Here is a 20422-nt window from a genome sequence, read left to right as displayed (position 1 = left end):
ATGGGAGCTATATCGAAATCTGAATAGATATGACCCATTTGCAATCCCCATCGATATATGTCAAATCGAAAGATCAGTTTATATGAAAGTTATATCGAAATCTGAACCGATATGACCCATTTGCAATCTCCAACGACCTACATCAATATGATGTATCTGTGCAAAATTTCAAGCGGCTAGTTTTATGGGTTCGACCGATATCGTGATTTCGACAGACAGACGGAGGGACGGTCGGAAACGGCTATATCGAGTCGAAATGTCCAGACGATCAAGAATATATACTTTTTGGGGTCGCGGATCAATATTTCGAGGTGTTACAAACGGAATGACTAGGTTAGTATACCCCCCATCCTATGGTGGTGGGTATACAAATTGTCCTACTAAGCCCATGGTTAATAATCCAGAACGATACCCTGTGCAAAAATGGGAAACAACCACATTTTATCAACTACATCAATGAACATTTCTCTGTTGCGTGTTAATCTTATACATCATAAGGGAAATAGCAATAAATGTAATTTTTTTTAATCAAAACGAAAAAATCAAAACAAGTTTTTTAAAAAAATCAACAAAATGAAAAACAAATAAAATTTAAAAAAAAATCTATATACCTTTAATATTAAATTATAACTAATGTAATTGTTGTTGCATTTACAACAATAAGAGTATCAAAACAAAACAAACAATAGCGACAACAACAGTATTACCAACAAGTATTGCAACAACAAAAAATGGCAACACGAATCCACTACTTAACCGTCTATACACCATCAAAAGTCTCTTTCGACTACCTGCATTGGCTTTTCCAAAATCAGTTCCAAACGAAAGGCGACGGAGTTAAATACGCAAAAAACAAATTGTGCTGGAAAATTCCTGAAAATAAAGTGTGACCAATAGAAGAAAGAGAGTGGAACTAAGCGAAAAAGAAAACTTAATTAACAAAATACCAAACAGACTTTAGTTCCTGTTGATTTGTTAGTAAACACCTACAATTCCGGGAGTTTGAGAAAATCTATCTGAAAGTTATGCGATAATTGTAAAAGAGCTTAAACGGCGCATGCGCAACGTTTAATATTATGTAAACACAAAATGTATGAACAGATCGGCAAACACAGTGGTTTCAAAGTGGTAGTGGTATACAGTGTAGACTTGAAAACAAAAATAAGCCAAAATTAATAGATATGTGTTAAGGTCGGCCGGGCTGAACCTTGGGGACCCACCACCATGGATTCCACTAAAAAATTAACACATAATTGAAGGGTAAATGTGTACTTTACGCATCAAACTTTTGGTAATTCAGGCAAAAATAGAAGGGGCAGTAAAATGCTATTCGGGAGTTCAGTTTATATGGGAGCTATATCAGGTTAATAGACCGATTTCGACAGTACTTACCATGGATGTTGGAAGTTATAATAAACCACTACGATCAAAATTTCAGCCAAAGCAGATAAAAATTGATCTTCTACAAGTTCAAGATGACAAATCGGGAGATCGATTATATGGGAACTATTGGGTTGCCCAAAAAGTAAATGCGGATTTTTCATATAGTCGGCGTTGACAAATTTTTTCACAGCTTGTGACTCTGTAATTGCAATCTTTCTTCTGTCAGTTATCAGCTGTAACTTTTAGCTTGCTTTAGAAAAAAAGTGTAAAAAAAAGTATATTTGATTAAAGTTCATTCAAAGTTTTATTAAAAATGCATTTATTTTCTTTTAAAAAATCCGCAATTACTTTTTGGGCAACCAATTTATCAAGTTTTAGACTGATTTGGACCATACTTACCATAGATATTGCAAGTCAATGAAAAACACTACGTGCTGAATTTCAAACAAATTGGACAACAATTCCAACTTCCAGGGTCTCAAGAAGAAATATTGGGAGCTCAGTTCATAAGGAGGCTACATCAGGTTATAGACCGATTTGGCTGGTACTTGGCGCGGTTAGTCTTTGGAGAACACTCGTGCAAAATTTCAGCCAAATTGGACAGCATTTATAGCTTCCAGAGACCCAAGAAGAAATATCGGAAAGTCGGTTTGTAAGGGGAATATATCAGTTTTTATATCGATTAAGATGGTCCTTGGCGTGGCTGTTGGAAGTTGCAGGAGAACACTACGTGCAAAATTGCAGACAAATTGAACTAGAATTGCAGCTTTCAAAGACTCGAGGAAAAGAATCGGGAGATATTGGTCTATATGGCAGCTATATTTAAATAAAGTCCGATATCCAAAATAATCGGATAGGATGTATGTAAGAGCCTTAGTACCAAATTTTAGCGAAATCGGTTGATAAATCGGCCTTTCATGGTCTCAAGAACTTAAATAGGTAGATAGGTATATATGGCAGCTATATCCAATTATAGAGCTATTTGAACCATATATAGCAGGCATGTCGAAAAGCCTCGCATAGCTAACTGTGCCAAATTTCAGTAAAATTTGATAATAAATGGTCCCAAAACCTTAAATCGGGAGATCGGTTAATATGGCAGATATATCTAAATATGGACCGATTTGGGCCGTATGGAATACGGATGTCAAAGAGCCTAACACAGGTCATCGAGGCAAATTTCAGCGAAATCGGACAATAAACACTGCTTTTATGAGACTCATAACTTAATTTGGGAGATCGGAATATATGGCAACTATATCTAAATAAAGCCCCATCTTTACTATACTCGGTACATAAGTCGGGGCTAACACAACTCATTGTGCCAAATCGAAATCGAATAATAAATGCACCTTTCATGGGCCTAAGACCTTATACGGCAGCTTTATTCAAATATAGCCCGATCTTGTCCATACTCGGTACTTATGTCGGACGGCCACCCATTGTGCCAAATCGAATAATAAATGCATCTTTTATTGACCTAAGACCTTAAATCGGCAGATCGGTATATATGACAGCTTAACCATACTCTGTACGAATATCGTAGGGCCTAACGCAACGCATTGTGCCAAACTTCAACAAAATCGGATAATAAACGAGCCTTATATGGGCTCAAGACCTTAAATCGGCAGATTGGTATCTATGGCAGATGTATCCAAATGTAGACGAATCCAGGCCGTATTGAACAGGGATGTCGAGGGGCCTAACATAACTTATTTTTCCAAATTTTAGCGTAGTCGGATAGCAAATGTGGATTTAATGGGCCTAAGACCTTTAATTGGCAGATCGGTCTATACGGGGGCTAAAATTGCAAATTGCAAAGCAAAATGTCAAATTTTGCCCATGAATATTCCAATAAGGAACAGGGGAAAACTTCTCACATATCAATGTGTTAAGTCCGATTCAAGTTTAAGCTCAATAATAAGGGGCCTCCTTATTATAGCCGAGTCCGAACGGCGTGCCACAGTGAGCGAGAGAAGTTTTACATTGCATAGTACCTCACAAATGTTCCCAGCATTAGGAGGGAAAAACCAGAGCTGAAAATTTTTTTCTGATGGTATCGCCAGGATTCGAACCCAGGCGTTCAGCGTCATAGGCGGACATGCTAACCTCTGCGCTACGGTGGCCTATGTGGGGGCTATATCAAGATATTGTCCGATAAAGTCTATCTTCGAATTTTACCTGCCTATAGAGGGAAAAAGAATATGTGCAAAGTTTCGGCTCAACATTGAGTGGCAAGGAAATGGGGGGTAACCCCCAAAATTATTTATTGGATGTATACGGCCATTGTGATACCAGTACTGACCTATGGGGCACGGGTATCGTGGAAGGCCGTAGAGAAAAGTACACGTGCGATAGAGTTTGAGAAGGCCCAAAAACTGGCCTTCGTCGGCACTGAGATCCGCACCGCAGGCAGGCCTGGAAGCGATGCTGGATATGCAGCCTATTGAGGCCTATATTCGGAACTGCTCCGCCAAGGTCGCGCTTAGGCTGAGAAAGCTCGGCATGCTGAAAGAGGATGTTTGCGGCCACAGTTCGATTCTGGTTGTTATGGATGCGGAGGGTAAACTGAGGAGGATCTCCGACTACCTGGCCGACAGGGTTGAGGGCATTCGCGATTCGTTTACCTGGGAGGGATGAATGGAGAGAGATTGCTGTACTTGGGGAGAATGAAACCTCGATCTACACGGATGGCTCCAAATGGGAGTCAGGTACTGGGTTGGGGGGCCTATCCTGATGCACTCAATATCGGTATGTTTCTGAGACTGCCAGACGAGTGTACAGTCTTTCAGGCAGAGGTCTGTGCCATTACATTAGCCTCCAGAGAAATTCTGGTAAAGGATTTACCGCCCTCAAAACTCAGGATTTATGTGGACAGTAGAGCGGCGCTCAAGGCCTTGGGGTCGAGGATGATGAGTGAGCTCGAGATGCTTAGCGGATTGTTTGTAGTCCCAGGATAGGCTTCGGGTCCACGATGTGATGCTGACATGGGTTCCTGGACATAAGGGGATTCCAGGAAATGAGAGGACGGACGAGTGCGCCAGGAGGGGGTTGTCTGCGCCGGACGTTCCAGCCACTGTTCTTGCCTATGTGCTATTTGTCGAGCTACTAAACACAGTAGAGGGGATGGCCATAGCGGCGACGGTGGCAAGACGGAACTCGGTGGATGGTTGCCGGACTATAAAGGCGCTCTGGCCTGTCATCGACCAAAGGAGGACGAAGGAGTTGCTGTGTATGATAAGAGGTAGATGAGTACCTTAACAGGGGTCATAACCAGGCACTGTGCCATAGGCCCCATTGACGGCAGGCATGGGAATACCGCACAATGACTTCTGTAGCAGTTGCTTCGATGAGAATGAGGAGGAGACTATCGAGCACTTGCTGTGTTCATGTCCGGGTCTGCAGGGACGTAGACTCTCCTTTCTGGGAAGCCGTTCTTTCTGCGATCTGGGTGAACTTGCGAACTCTGATAGGTCTTCTGAGATTTGCTGACTGAGCAGGATGGTTCCGACGAAAGGTGCCTAGGCTCCGGCGTAGGTTTTTTTGCATGTTTTTATTTTATTCGTATATAACTATAGTCCGAGGTCTCACATCTTCTTTCTCTACCATTTTTTCTTTGATACCACAATGGGCCAAACTGGCCTCCGAGTGAATTCACATTTGGTGGGCAACCTAACCTTCAGCTCAATATCTCTATATTTATACCCTCCACCATAAAATGGGAGTATTCTAACTTCACCATTCCGTTCGTAACACATAGAAATATAGGTCTAAGACCCCATAAAGTATATATATTCTTGACCACCATGATCAATTTAGCGTTGTCCGTCCGTCTGTCCTTCTGTGGAAAATTTCGAAGGAGTAAAGCTAGGCGCTTGAAATTTTGCGCACAGTGTAGATCGGACTGGGATTGAAAATGGGCCATAGATGGCGCGATTCTTATCCGATTTGGTTGAAATTTTCTCTCATGACTTTAAACAACTATGTCAAGTAATGCCAAAATCGGTTCATAAATCGATATAGCTGCCATATAAACCGATTTCGGATCTTGACTTCTTGAGCTTCTAGAGGGCGCAATTATTATCCGATTTTGCTAAAATTTTGCATTGAGTCTTTTGTTTTTACTTCCAACAACTATGCTAAGTAGGGTCCAAATCGATTTATAACCTGATATAGCTCCCATATAAACCGATCTCTCGATTCTTTAGCCTGTAGAGGTCAAAATTGATATCCGATTTGGCTAAACCACTTCTCCTAAGGCTTTCAACATACGTCCCAAATATGGTCTCAATCGGTGTATAACCTATTACAGCTCCCATATAAACCGATCTCCTAACTTTATTTCTTGAACCCCTACAAGGCACAATTTTAATTCGATTTGACTTAAGTTTTGCTCAAAGACTTCTACTAGACTTGAGCCCCTACAAGACGCAATTTTTATTCGATTTGACAGAAGTTTTAAGTTTAAGCATAGCAATTCTTATTCATTATCTATAAAGAGATACCAGACAAAGAACTTGGCCACCATAGTGCACAGGTAAGCATGTCTGCCTATGACGCTGAACGCCTGGGTTCAAACCTCGGCGTGAACATCAGAAAATATTTGACCTGGCCGAACTTAGCACGTTAATGTTGTTTGAATTTACAAAATAGGATTGATATAAGAGCTTGGCACCTAGTACAAAAGACTCAACGCTAAATCGGCATAGAAAAAGTTGACTATAATAACTACAGGAGGAAAACCGGGCAAAAAATTTTTAAGAGTATGCTTCTTTTACCATAAATTCTGTTATGATAAGTTTTACTATTAAATTAAATTTCCCAATGAAAAGGGGCCTCCTTTTTTATGCCGAGTCCGAATGGCGTGCCGCATAGCGACACCACTTGGTAGAGAAGATTTAACATGGCAGGATAACTCACAAATGTTGCCAACATTAGTAAGGGGAAAACCACTTCTGAAAATTTTTCTGATGTTCACGACGGGATTTGTACCAAGGCGTTCGGCGTCATATGCGGACATACTAACCTCTGCGCCACGGTGGCCTCCATGATAAGCCTTCGATCAACCTTATTATTCCAAGATTCCGTGTTTTCCGTTGTGTCTACTCTCACTCTCACTACTAACGCTTCACATTGAACATGGGTTTTTGAGAGAAACTTTTTCATCTTGGCAGAGTCATTAATGCTATCGACCTGTCAGCAGAAAAGCTTCCAGGAGGCACGTTTGACACTCTAATAATCTAATTGTATTCCTTAAACTGTGTGTAATACACACCCCAAGAAACTTCCGTTTTTTTTTTGAGTTGAGAATCTTCCCGTTCATACAGGGTTTTTCTTGGGTGGACTTCCTTTCTCGAAGAGAACAACTATCTTCGAAAGGCCCAACTATTGCAGTCGTTATCCTGCTGACATTATCGTCAATGTTTTTTTTTTTTTTTTGGCTGGACAATCTATATTATTTTCCCCAAATCTTCTTTTGAGTAGTCATAATAAAACACCTCATACAAAATTTCAGCCAAATCGGATAAGAACTGCGCCCTCCAGAGGCTTAAGAGTCAAGATCCGAGTTCGGCTAATATGGCAGCTATATCAAAACATGGATCGATATGGCCCATTTATAAACCCAAATTAACTACACTTGTACGATGTATTTGTGCAAAATTTCATGCGCCTAGCTTTATTCTTTTAAAAGTTAGCGTCCCTTCGACAGACGGACTGACAGACAGACGTATGAACATGGTTGCGAGTTTTACCCACTCTAAAGTTAGCGTTGTTTCGAAAGACAGACGGCATTTATTATCCCCATTGAAACCACTGTGCCAACGTAACGTTAAACGGAATCGTAAATAGGGAAACGCCAAAGAAAAACATCCAGAAAATCCCAAAACCGAATGTGTAAAAAAGCTTCGCGAGTGTATGTGTTTCAATATGTGCGTGTATGTGTTTACTTGTATTTCTTATTTTGTTATCTTTCTCCAACCAATTTGCCTCAGTTGTTTTGTATCCTCACAAAAAAAAAACACTTGCACTCTCACTCTCTCTCTCTCTCCCTGTTTTGGGGTGTGCAAAACCAATACAATGGATTGGCGTCGTATACTGGAATTTCTAGCTGCACTGGTGGCCATTGTAATATCCATTGCTTTACTGGTATTTGCCATATCGGTCACAAATTTTAGTCGTCCGCATGTCCGACCACCAAACAATGGCAACGCCACTACTGACCAACTGAACGAGCTACAACTCCAACGGGGAAATGACTCTAAAACGCTATTGTTAATTGGAACAACAAATTTGCCGACATCACCATCATCATCCCCATCGTCAATATCTGAAACGAATTCAACGCCGTTACCCATAACATTACCGTCATTGTTGTTGATTACAACACCAGCAACATTGACCACATCGTTGCCGGCTACGATTTCATCTACCACGACCATCACCAGCACTGCCAGTTCGCCTTTATTGCCCGAATCATCTGCGAAATCTGTGGACAAAGTGCTTGTTGAATTGACCACAGTTAATTCAGCTCTTGTAACACCGGTGACATCGAATAGCATTCATGTCGATAATGACGATGATTGGGACAGTTTTGAGTATCCCATTGTTTCTACAACTTCCGCCTCGTTGAATCCTTCAGCAACAACAGAGGTATGAAAGCATTTATGAGGGGTATACATAATAAAAAGTGAGCTATTTTATGTGATAGTTAATAGTATGGACCTAATTGGAGTGATAAAAGATAAAAGATGAGTTGTTATAATAAATTTGGAGAATCATTAAAGTAGTCCATTGTTATAATAGCTGAAACCCTGTGAAAACATAAATTTATGTGTATTAAATGATGTTGTTTAACTTTCTTTTACTACGTAATTGAAACTATTGGGTTGCCCAAAAAGTAATTGCGGATTTTTTAAAACAAAGTAAATGCATTTTTAATAAAACTTAGAATGAACTTTAATCAAATATACTTTTTTTACACTTTTTTTCTAAAGCAAGCTAAAAGTAACAGCTGATAACTGACAGAAGAAAGAATGCAATTACAGAGTCACAAGCCATTGAAAAAATTTGTCAACGCCGACTATATGAAAAATCCGCAATTACTTTTTGGGCAACCCAATACACAGATAAAAATAAAAATCGGTTTCTATCACGAAATTAATTGATCCAATTAATTTCTAATGGAAAGTTCTTCAATCACGAAAATGATAATATCAATCACAGTTTTTGAAAAAGGTGTTAAAAAAGTTTTCAATTAAAAAAGTAGGTATTCAATTAAAAAAATTATTGAAAATTTTTGAAATTTCCAATTAATTTTTTAAATGATCCATTAAAAAAATGATTGAAATTTTGAAAATTTTCAATTAATTTTTTAATTGATCCAATTAAAAATGATTGAAATTTACGAAATATCCAATCAATTTTTTGATTGGACCAATTAAAAATTTTACTGAAAATATGCAATGTTATATTAAAATGTTTGCAAAAATCGAGCTGTATTGGCCACACCCTTGATTTCGATGCAACATGATTATCATATGTAAAACTCCTGGAACCCGAATAGAGGTTTATTTTTTTTAGAAATAAAACACCACCAAAGGTTTTTCTAAAAACGCAGCGAAAATATTGTTTCCTGAATTATAAAATGGAGGCCAACGTAGCGCAGAGGTTAGCATGTCTGCCTATGACGCTGAACGCCTGGGTTCGAATCCTGGCGAGGCCATCAGAAAAAATTTTCAGCGGTGGTTTTCCCCTCCTAATGCTGGCAACATGTCGTTCGGACTCGGCTATAAAAAGGAGGCCCCTTATCATTGAGCTTAAACTTGAATCGGACTGCACTCATTGATATGTGAGAAGTTTGCCCCTATTTCTTAGTGGAATGTTCATGGGCAAAATTTGCAATTTTTGAATTATAAAAGGAACGAGGCGGGTTAAGGTAAAGCTACCGACATAGCTTAACAGTGATAAATCTGTTTTTATTATAGTAACTTTATGAATTTACATGCATTGGAGAAGAAAAATATTTATCTAGAATACGTCCTTGCTAAAAAAAGGCGTTTGTGGGGGAGTTTTATCTTCTTTATATAGAAAGAATTCATTTAAAAATCAAGCGACTAGACTTTTTAAAAACACGGACAATCATAACAGTGCAGTTGGGTCTAAAAAAGTTTTAATTACTGCCTAGACCACTAACATTTTTTTCTTTGTGTCACTCGATTGGGCTGTTATTGATAACATCTCAATTACATTTTATATATAAAATTTTGTAAGATTCGATTAAAACAAGTAAAAAGGCATTAAGTTCGGCCGGGCCTTCGGCATATCGGTCCATATGACAGCTATATGTAAATATAGTCCGATCCAAACCATATTTGGGACGGATGTCAGGAGACCTTAAACTACACACTGTTTCAATTTTAAGTAAAATCGGATAAAAAATAAAGCTTTTATGAGCTACATTCTCTTTATCAGGAGATCGGTCTATATGGCAGCTATATCTTAATAAAGTCCGACCTCAATTATATGAAGCACGGATATAGGAAGGCTTAAAACAACTCACTGTTTCAAATTTCAGCCAAATCGAATAAAAAATAAAGCTTTTATTGACTTCAGACCGTTAATCGGAAGATCAGTCTATATGGCAGCTATATCTGTTATAGTCCGATCTGAAGCATGTTCAGGTCAGGTGTCGGGAGGCTTAAATTAACCCACTGTTCAAATTTCAGCGAAATCGGGTAATAAATAAAGCTTTTATGGGCTTCAGACCCTTTATCGGCAGATCGGTCTGTATGGTAGTTATACCTATATATAGTCCGATCTGAACCATTTTTGGGTCCTATGTTGGGAGGCGTAAAACTACTCACTTTAGAAAATTTTAGCGAAATCGGTTAAAAAATAATGCTTTTATGTGCTTCAGACTCTTTATTTGAAGATCGGTCTATATGACAGCTGTATCTAAATATATCGGTCCATATTAAGGTTGCATGTCGGGAGACTCAAAATAACCCACTGTTTCAAATTTCAACGAAATCGGAAATTAAATAAAGCTTTTATGGGCTTCAGACCCTTTATCGACAGATCGGTCTATATGACGGATATATCTAAATATGGTCCCTTCTGAACCATAGTTGAGACCTATTTTGGGAGGCCTTAAACTACTCACTTTTTCAAATTTCAGTGAAATCGGTTAAAAAAAAAGCTTTTATGTGCTTCAGACCCTTTATCGGCAGATCGGTCTGTATGGTAGTTATATCTAAATATAGTCCGATCTGAACCATTTTTGGCTCCTATGTTGGGAGGCGTAAAACTACTCACTTTTTAAAATTTCAGCGAAATCGGTTAAAAAATAAAGCTTTTATGGGCTTTAATCGGGAGATCTGTCTATATGGCAGCTATATCTAAATATAGTCCGATCCGAAGCATATTTAGGTCAGATGTGGGGAGGCTTAAATTAACCCGCTGTTTCAAATTTCAGCTAAATCGGATAAAACATAAAGCATTTATGGGCATTAGACCCCTTTATCGGCAGATCGGTCTATATAGCAGCTATATCCAAGCATGGTACGATTTGGCCCGTTCAAGAACTTAACTAGCGTGCATCAAGTAACGTGTCTGTGCCAAATTTCAGCTCAATATCTCAATTTTTGTAGGCTGTAGAGTGATAACAACAGACGGACCGACAAACGGATAGACGGATAGACACACGGACATCGTTAGATCGTCTTAGAATTTTACGACGATCCGAAATATATATACTTTGTAGGGTCGGAAATGAATATTTCGATATGTTTCGAACGGAATGACTAACTGAATATACCCCCTATCCTTCGGTGGTGGGTATAAAAATAATTGAATCAATTAACTTTTTCATTGAAAATTTTAATCACGATCGTAATTGAAAAACAGTTCAGATTCAATTAAAAGAAATGAATGAATAAATTAATTTTTTAATTGAAAATTACAAATATTTCAATCGCAATCTTAATTGAAAAAAAGTTCCGATTCAATTAAAAACTTGATTGATTCAATTAAATTTTTAATTGAAAATAGCCTAAATATCAATCACGAAGCAAATGAAAAAAAAAATCGGATTCAATTAGAAAATGATTGATTGAATTAATTTTTTTTAATTGAAAAAATGTTTGTTATATTTTTTCGGTGTATTAAAGAAAAAAGTTTGTCTCTTAAGTCTTTTTATATTGTGTAGCTCTAATGTTTGTTTCTTAAGTCTTTTTCTAACCATCTAATCTAGAGTTTGTTTCTTAAGTCTTTTATTTTATTATATGATATCTCTGAAATGTTCCCACTTTCGCTCTTATTTGGCATCGTTTACACACTGAAGATGTTAAAAAAATAAAGGTTCACTTATCAGATAATGACATGCTCGTTTCTTTAATCTTTTGGATTAGAGATAGCAAAAACCACTTAAAAGTGTGTTTGCGAATTTCAAATGTATTATAGAATTAATTTAACAAATTCTTATGGATTAAATCAGAAACTTTTGTAAAATTTAGGCTAGTCTTCAAAAATTAAGCAATTGAGCCAAAAAGTTATTGCAGATCCGTTTCTAGACCAAAAGAGATTTACATATCTTGATATGAGATTTACATATCTTGATAATAGTAAATGTGGATTATTTAAAAGAAATTTAACCAGAAGCGTAAACCTAATTTTTTAGGTGCTTTATTAGCCAAGTTGGGAGATTAGTTTATATGGAAGTTATATCTGTTTATGGGCCAATCTGGGATACATATGCTTTAGGAAAATGGCGTATCTTTATCTGCATGTATCCTTAATACAGAGTGAGATAAAGTGTGTCAAAGTTGACTTCCTTCGACTACTCTTACCTTTTAAATTTTGGTCGAATGAACCGATTTGCATGATTTAGGATCCTGGAGAAGGAGAATCCTCCTGTGCAGGCTCTTCAGCCCCGCTTTTCGGCTACTTTTTAAATTTGCAGTTAAAAGTTGACATGCAACTATTTAAAAAAAATATGTATAACATTAATTGTCCATGTAACACAATATCAATCTTTGGAAATTCATTAACACTGCAAAATTTTATATAATTAAGGCCAACTTCATTTTTTGTTTTTTGCATACAGAAAAATAAAATAAGCGAGAAAATATAAATAAACGATTTCTATGTATTTAGCACTTCATCATGCCAATATAATCAATTAATATTCTTCATGGCAACGGTAAAGCTGGCACTGATTCATTGATTTTTTGACATGATAATTTGGTCAATAGAAATGAGATGGAACGACATTGGCAGCAGTCGAGTAAATATTTTTGTGTCCTTCGTGGAATCAAAATCGGTAGATGCAATAAAATGTGTGATTTAAAGGCGTTAACTAAATATGGGAATGAAAGTTGACAAAATTTTCAAAAAAAAATGCTAATTAATCCGTGTCATGGTTTTGTAAATTATTGAGTTGCCCAAAAAGTAATTGCAGATTTTTTAAAAGAAAGTAAATGCATTTTTAATAAAACTTAGAATGGACTTTAATCAAATATACTTTTTTTACACTTTTTTTCTAAATGAAGCTAAAAGTAACAGCTGATAACTGACAGAAGAAAGAATGCAATTACAGAGTCACAAGCTGTGAAAAAATTTGTCAACGCCGACTATATGAAAAATCCGCAATTACTTTTCGGGCAACCCAATATATTAAATTTGAAGTAGAAGGACAGAAAAATAAATAAAATTATTTCATTAATTTGCTTCCTATTCCACTTTACATTTTGACCCATTACCGCCAAGTGATTAGAAAATTATCCAAAAATAGAGCTTTCTTAGAGAAGTTGTGGCGCAATGTAATGCTGGTCACATCCTCATTTGCGTATGAAGAACTTTTTAGCAATGCGTCTAATATACAGTTAGGTAAATAAAACGAGCCACTTTTTCCATTTTTATATATTTCTTTTTAATATCTTGCCGCATTTTTCCAAACATTCAACAAATTTTGTCTTCTCCTTCTTTCGTTCCAACAAAATTTGCTAGAATGATAGCCCCTAAGTCGGATCATGTCTGGTATTGTGTCCTCACCTAAGTGCCGGTATCTATTAGACGCGAAAGCCGGGCAATAAAATAAGAAATGTTCAACGTTTCATCATTCCCACATGCCCTACACATGCTATATTTGCCTACACATGCTATATTTGCCTGCGTGTCCCGTTACGATACCGAAAGCTATACTGATCTCCTTCTTACGTAGGATATTCTTCGTCCTACCGACCCTTTCGCTGTTCCATAGCGTTCGTCGGTCACGCCCTTAACTCGGACTGGGTCTAATTCCTATATATGCTTTGTTTTTTATCCGATTTCGCTAAAATTTGAAACAGTGAGTAGCTTAGGGCCTCCCGACATCTGACCCAACTATGATCCAGATCGGACTATATTTAGATATAGCTGCCATATAGACCGATCTGACGATAAAGGGTCTGAAGCCCATAAAAGCTTTATTTATTACCAGATTTCGCTGAAATTTGAAACAGTGTCATATAGGCCGATCTGCCGATAAAGGGTCTGAAGCCCATAAAATCTTTATTTATTAACCGATTTCGTCGAAACTTAAAATAGTGAGTTGGTTGAAATATCGAAACTTGGAATATCTATATAGTCTGATATGAATCATATCAGACTATATAGATATAGCTGCCATATAGATGGATCTCCCAATTTAGAGTCTTAATCCTATAAAAAGTAGATTTATTGTCTGATAATTTTACTTATAATGTATATAAGTTCTCTGGGCCTGCATAAAGTATAATAGAGACCAGCCACTATTAAGATATAACTACGGATATACAATAGTAGTGGAGTTATAATAAAATAGGACGATTAGTATATCCTTGTTTAATTTGGTCCAAATCGGTTCAGGTTTGGTTATAGATCTCTGGTTATAGATCTCTGGATCTCTGGATTTAAAATCTTGGCCCTATAAAAAGCGCATTTATTATCCAATTTCGTTGAAATTTGACGCAGTGACTTATGTTAGTCTTTTCAACATCAGTGTCCTACATGGTTCAGATCGGTTTATATAATAATATTTTGTTCTACAAAATTGAACAGTGACTTATATATATTAGACCACTTAATGTCTGTGTCGAATTTTGGCGCTAAAGTTATCCCAGTTTCACCGGATTGTGACGAAAGGGGTTTACATTTATACCCGAGGTGGTGGGTATCAAAAGTTCGGCCAGGCCGAACTTAATGCCATTTTACTTGTTTTCTATTTCTATTTTTTCATATGTTTCCCATTGTGCCAGCGTGCCTACATTCGTACGTCAAAATTCAGTATGATTTGAGGCGCATGGAAAAAATTGTGCTCCGTTATTTTTTTCAACCTTGTGGCTTTCTCGTGAGTATCTCGTGACCATAGTTTTCCTGAAACATTCTCACACATGAAGAGTTTTATATCAATGACGGTCACGATCGATCATTATTCTGTAAGAAAAAGAAGTACAAGTAAAAGCGTGGAGGCTATATAAGGTTCGGCCCGGCCTAACTTTGACTCGACTGAATCTCCACCATGGATCTCATTTGTCAAGTTCTTTAAATTACCTTTTTAAATGTATATGAGCTTTATCTAGTTATTTACCGAGCCTCGAGAGGCTCAATAAATCAAATTGGGAGATCGGTTTATATGGCAGCTAAATAAATCGGGATATGAACCAACTTAGACCATACTTGACACAGTTATTGAAAGTCTTACCAAAAAAAAAAGGAAAATTTCAGCTAAATTGGATAAGAATTGAGCCGTCTAGGATTCAAGAAGTCTTCTCAGGAGATCGGATACAGAATACAGGATATGCACTGATTTAGATCATACTTAACACAGTTGTTTGAAGTTATACCAAACCGGCATATGTAAAATTTCAACCAAATTGGATAGCAATTGCGCCCCCCAGAGGCTCACAAAGTCTAATGGAGATCGGTTCATATGGCAGCTATATCAGGATATGGACTGATTTAGACCATACTTAGCACATTTGTTGAAAGTCTTAGAAAAGCACCTCATGCTCAATTTTAGCCAAATAAGATAAGAATTGAATAGCCGAGTTCGAACGGCGTTCCGCAGTGCGACACCTCTTTGGAGAGAAGTTTTACATGGCATACCTCACAAATGTTGCCAGCATTAGGAGGGGATCAAGAATTTATGTCATGGCGATCAATAATTTATACACTTTATGGGGTCTTAGACGAATATTTCGAGGTGTTACAAACGGAATGACGAAATTAGTATACCCCCATCCTATGGTGGAGGGTATAATAAAAGTTTGCAATACATTTTAAATTGATTTTATCAGTTATTATACCCTGCACCACCACTGTGGTACATGGTATTAGAGATTTGAGCATTTGTTTGCAACGCTAAGAACGAGAAGAGCTAGACCCATTGATAAGTATACCGATCGACTCAGAATCACTTTCTGATTCGATTTAGCCATGTCCGTCCGTCCGTCCGTCTTTGAGTCCATGTATTCTTGTAATCAAAGTGCAGGTCATATTTGTTGTCCGATTGTCACGAAATTTTGCACATGTCTCGTTTTTGGCCCAAGGACAAACGCTATTCATTTTCAAAAAAAAATCGGTTCAGGTTTAGATATAGCTCCCATATATATCTTTTATCCGATATGGCTTTTTAAGGCTGTAGAAGCCACAATTTTCGTCCGATCTTCACAAAATTTGGCATTGGGTATTTTATTTGAGATCCTCATATGTGTGCAAAATTTGATAAAAATCGGTTCAGATTTAGATATAGCTCCCATGTATATCTTTCATCCGTTATGGACTTTTATGGCTGTAGAAGCCACAATTTTAGTCCGATCTTTAAAATATTTTTCTCGAGGTGTTTTATTTGACGTCCTAATATGTGTGGAAAATTTCATGAAAATCGGTCCATATTTAGATATAGCTCCCATATATATCTTTCATCCGATATGGCCGTTTAAGGCTGTAGAAGCCACAATTTTTTACCGATATTTACAAAATTTGGCGTGGCATATTTTATTTGACGTCTCCATATGCGTGCAAAACTTCATAAAAATCGGTTCAGATTTAGATATAGCTCCCATATATATGTATCGCCCGATTTGCACTTAAATGATCGTAGTAGATACAATTTTCAATCGATTTGCACAAAATTTGGCACAGACTGTTTTGTTACTGCACTTAATATATCTGAAAAATTTCATAAAAATCGGTTCAGGTTTGGATATAGCTCCCATATATATCTTTCATCCGATTTGAACTATTAAAGCTGTAGAAGCCACAATTTTGGTCCTATCTTTACCAAATTTGGCGTGGAGTCGTTTTTGTCTCAAGTCTCAATGTATGTGCAATATTTCATAAAAATCGGTTCAGATTTAGATATAGCTCTTATATATATATATATATATATGTTTCATCCGATTTGGCTTTTTAAGGCAGTAAAAGCCACAATTTTGGTCCGATATTTACAAAATTTTGCATGAGGTGCTTTATTTGACGTCTTCATATGTGTGCAAAATTTCATAAAAATCGGTTTAGATTTAGATATAGCTACCATATATATCATTCATCCGATATGGCCTTTTAGGGATGTAGAATCCACAATGTTCTCCCGATTTTACATGAGACGTTTAAATTGACGTTCCAATACATGCGCAAAATTTCATTAAAATCAGTCCTAATTTAGATATAGCTTCAATGTGTATATTTCATCCGATATGGACTTTTAAGGCAGTAAAAACCAACATCAATATAACTCCCATATCCGATGTGGCCTTTTAAAGATGTGGAAATCCAAATCTTTTGTCCTATGGTAGGAAAATCTTACAAGGTCCTAAATTGCTATTTCAATTGGTATCCAAATTAAAGTTTGAGATTTCGAGATAAGTTCTGAATATAAAAGGTACTGCATGCACTAGTTTTATAAATTTTTTTGTTTTTAAACCACTTATTTAAATTAGGGGAAATATACCCCAAATTGTTGTTTTAGTAGTAAAATGCATACATTTGAGCTCCAGAATGATGAAACTAGACCCCAAAGTAAAATGAATATGTGCCCCCATATCATTTACCACCGCCAATTTATGTTGAAAAGTTCAGATTTATTTGAGTAATGCCCAAATTGGTCCCCACAACTGCCTGAAAAATGGTCCTGAAAAGATGAAAATGGCCCCAAAAGTTTTTTTGTCGTTCCCCATATTTTCATTTTTGTTTTAGGGTGTTAAATCCTGGGGCCAAAATCTCATACCGGCTTCTTTTCATTATACGAAAAAATGCAAATTTTCTCACTTGCATCCAGCCAAGGAACACCAGAGGATGCGCTAGAAAACTTCCTTATTTCAAAAGTCAATAAACACAAAAGTACTTCGGTTATTATGTTAATTCGTTTTTTATTTAAGAATACAATATCTCAATTTTTTTCATTCAGTTTTGAAAATGGCACCGGGTAAATGACGACGCTCATTGCGTTAAATCGATTTTTGAAATTCGTGTACAATCTTTGCAGCATATCAAACGGTATGTTGGCAATAGCGTCGCGAATGTTGTTCTTAAGCAGTGCTACGGACCGTGGTCGACCGACCACTGCATCAAAAGTGTTTTACGTGGTCGGAAGAATGACAAATGTCCCCAACAAAAGTGAAAGAGAGATGGCAGTCTTCAATCAGTCTCAGTTAGATATTTTGAGATACCATAGGTAGTGAGACATGATCATAACTGAAACAAGTAAAAGCGTGCAAAGTTCGGCCGGGCCGAATCTTATATACTCTCCACCATGGATCGCATTTGTCGAGTTCTCCTCCCGGCATCTCTTCTTAGGAAAAAAAGGATATAAGAAAAGATTTGCTCTGCTATTAGAGCGATATCAAGATATGGTCCGGTTTGGACCACAATTAAATTATATGTTGGAGACCTGTGTAAAATGTCAGCCAATTCGAATAAGAATTGCGCCCTTTGGGGGCTCAAGAAGTAAAATAGAGAGATCGATTTATATGGGAGCTGTATCGGGCTATAGACCGATTCAGACTATAATAAACACGTATGTTGATGGTCATGAGAGAATCCGTCGTACAAAATTTCAGGGTAATCGCATAATAATTGCGACCTCTAGAGGCTCAAGAAGTCAAGATCCCAGATCGGTTTATATGGCAGCTATATCAGGTTATGAACCGATTTGAACCTTATTTGACATAGTTGTTGAAAGTAAGAATAAAACACGTCTTGCAAACTTTCAGCCAAATCGGATAGGAATTGCGCCCTCTAGAAGCTCAAGAAGTCAAGTCTCCAGATCTGTTTATATGACAGCTATATCCGGTTATAAACCGATTTGAATCATACTTGGCACAGTTGTTGAATATCGTAACAAAACACGTCGTACAAAATTTTATTCCAATCGGATAAGAATTGCGCCCTCTAGAGGCTCAAGAAGTCAAGACCCAAGATCGGTTTATATGACAGCTATATCAGTTTATGAACTGATTTGAACCATACTTGGCACAGTTGTTGGATATCATAACAAAACACGTCGTACAAAGTTTCATCTCAATCGAATAAAAATTGCGCACTCTAGAGGCTCAAGAAGTCAAGACCCAAGATCGGTTTATATGGCAGCTATACCAAAACATGGACCGATATGGCCCATTTACAATACCAGTCGACCTACACTAATAAGAAGTATTTGTGCAAAATTTCAAGCGGCTAGCTTTACTCCTTCGGAAGTTAGCGTGCTTTCGACAGACAGACGGACGGAAGGACATGGCTAAATCGACATAAAATGTCGCGACGATCAAGAATATATATACTTTATGGGGTCTCAGACGAATATATCGAGTAGTTACAAACAGAGTGACGAAATTAGTATACCCCCCATCCTATGGTGGAGGGTATAAAAATAACGAATGTTCCCAACAGACATTAATATAACTCAACTGAACTTTCCTCTCATTTTATTTTCCTCAAAAAATTAAATTTTCTGCATACATTACAATGACACATTGAATTGAATAAAAATTAGTCTTATATTTTTATAAAAATTCACAGCATCATTCATACACAACTCATAGAATAAATTTTTTGAATTTTAAGACACGAATAATCTGAATTGGCCAATACCATTTTCACCAATCATGCTTCATTTCATTTGCAGGAAACCACAGCATGGAAAACACTGACATCACATCCGAACTCATTGGTTCAACTTCTACCATCGCGGGCAATGCGTGTGGTTCAAGAAGTTGTAAGGTCGTTTCGTGTAAGTATTTTTAAAAAGTGTAAAAAAAATTGCAACAATTACATTCTCAGAAAATGTAGACAGGCCAATAATTAAAATAAAAAAAAATTATCTAACATATAATTAGCCACCTTGCATTGACCGATCGGATGTGCATTCTAATCATTGCGTGTCCTTCAGGGCCACTATCAAAGCATTGGCCAAAATAACAGCATACAAAAAAGTACATTTTTGTGGCTAACATTTTCAATGCAACTAAGTTTGCTGCTGGTCATGCGTGTACCTGACACATGTTGCTGTAGTCATAGTGGACTAGTACAACCACCTTGCATGGAATGGAAAACAAGATTCTAGTTGCTTGGTGACTAGTGGTTATAGTGGTTATGGTTGTCAGTGTTAAGACAAGATTGATGTGTTTTTTGGTTTGTGCAGAATTTTGGGGTTTTCAAGTTGAAGTAAATTTTCCACGTTATGCACAAAAATTTTTTTTAAAGAATTTTACAAAGGCTAAACATTTTTGTAGCCACTTGCTGGCCACTAAATAATAAACATTGTTTGAAGACGAATTTATGCCCCTTCAAAAGTATAGAAAATTATTGGTGCCTCACCACTAAAGCACCGCGTAGACCTCTGCCAGCATTATGAGACTCGAATGAAAGGAGGCCAGAACACAAGCTGACTTTCATTAATCATACACCTCAGACATCCAAACTTCAGCAATGAGTTAAGAGGGAAACAGTACCGCACAGAGGAATCAAATAGGCCGATTGAAACAATTGACACTCCAAGGATTAGAATCTCAGCATTCTGCAC

The 20422-nt window shown here is 37.1% G+C and overlaps 1 protein-coding gene across 6 annotated transcripts in view; it reads left to right on the top strand.

Annotated features, from left to right (window-relative positions):
• Window positions 1-20422, top strand: part of LOC106096384 (juvenile hormone esterase) — a 95745-nt gene that overhangs the window by 56980 nt on the left and 18343 nt on the right. For 3 of the 6 annotated variants that reach the window (XM_013241708.2, XM_013264144.2, XM_059363136.1), the window contains exon 4: window positions 19526-19630. The exons of 1 other annotated variant lie outside the window; for it this stretch is intronic. In XM_013241708.2, coding sequence (XP_013097162.2) covers window positions 19526-19630 — 105 coding nt within the window. Of the gene's footprint in view, window positions 1-7473; window positions 8035-19525; window positions 19631-20422 lie in introns of those variants that run through there. 2 more of the 6 variants (XM_059363137.1, XM_059363138.1) reach the window with 2 other exon arrangements.

Source organism: Stomoxys calcitrans, chromosome 2 (genome assembly GCF_963082655.1).
Source record: "Stomoxys calcitrans chromosome 2, idStoCalc2.1, whole genome shotgun sequence".
Lineage (NCBI taxonomy): Eukaryota > Metazoa > Arthropoda > Insecta > Diptera > Muscidae > Stomoxys > Stomoxys calcitrans.
Note: the sequence above shows the minus strand (reverse complement) of the source record. Positions and strands in the feature narration are given on the sequence as shown.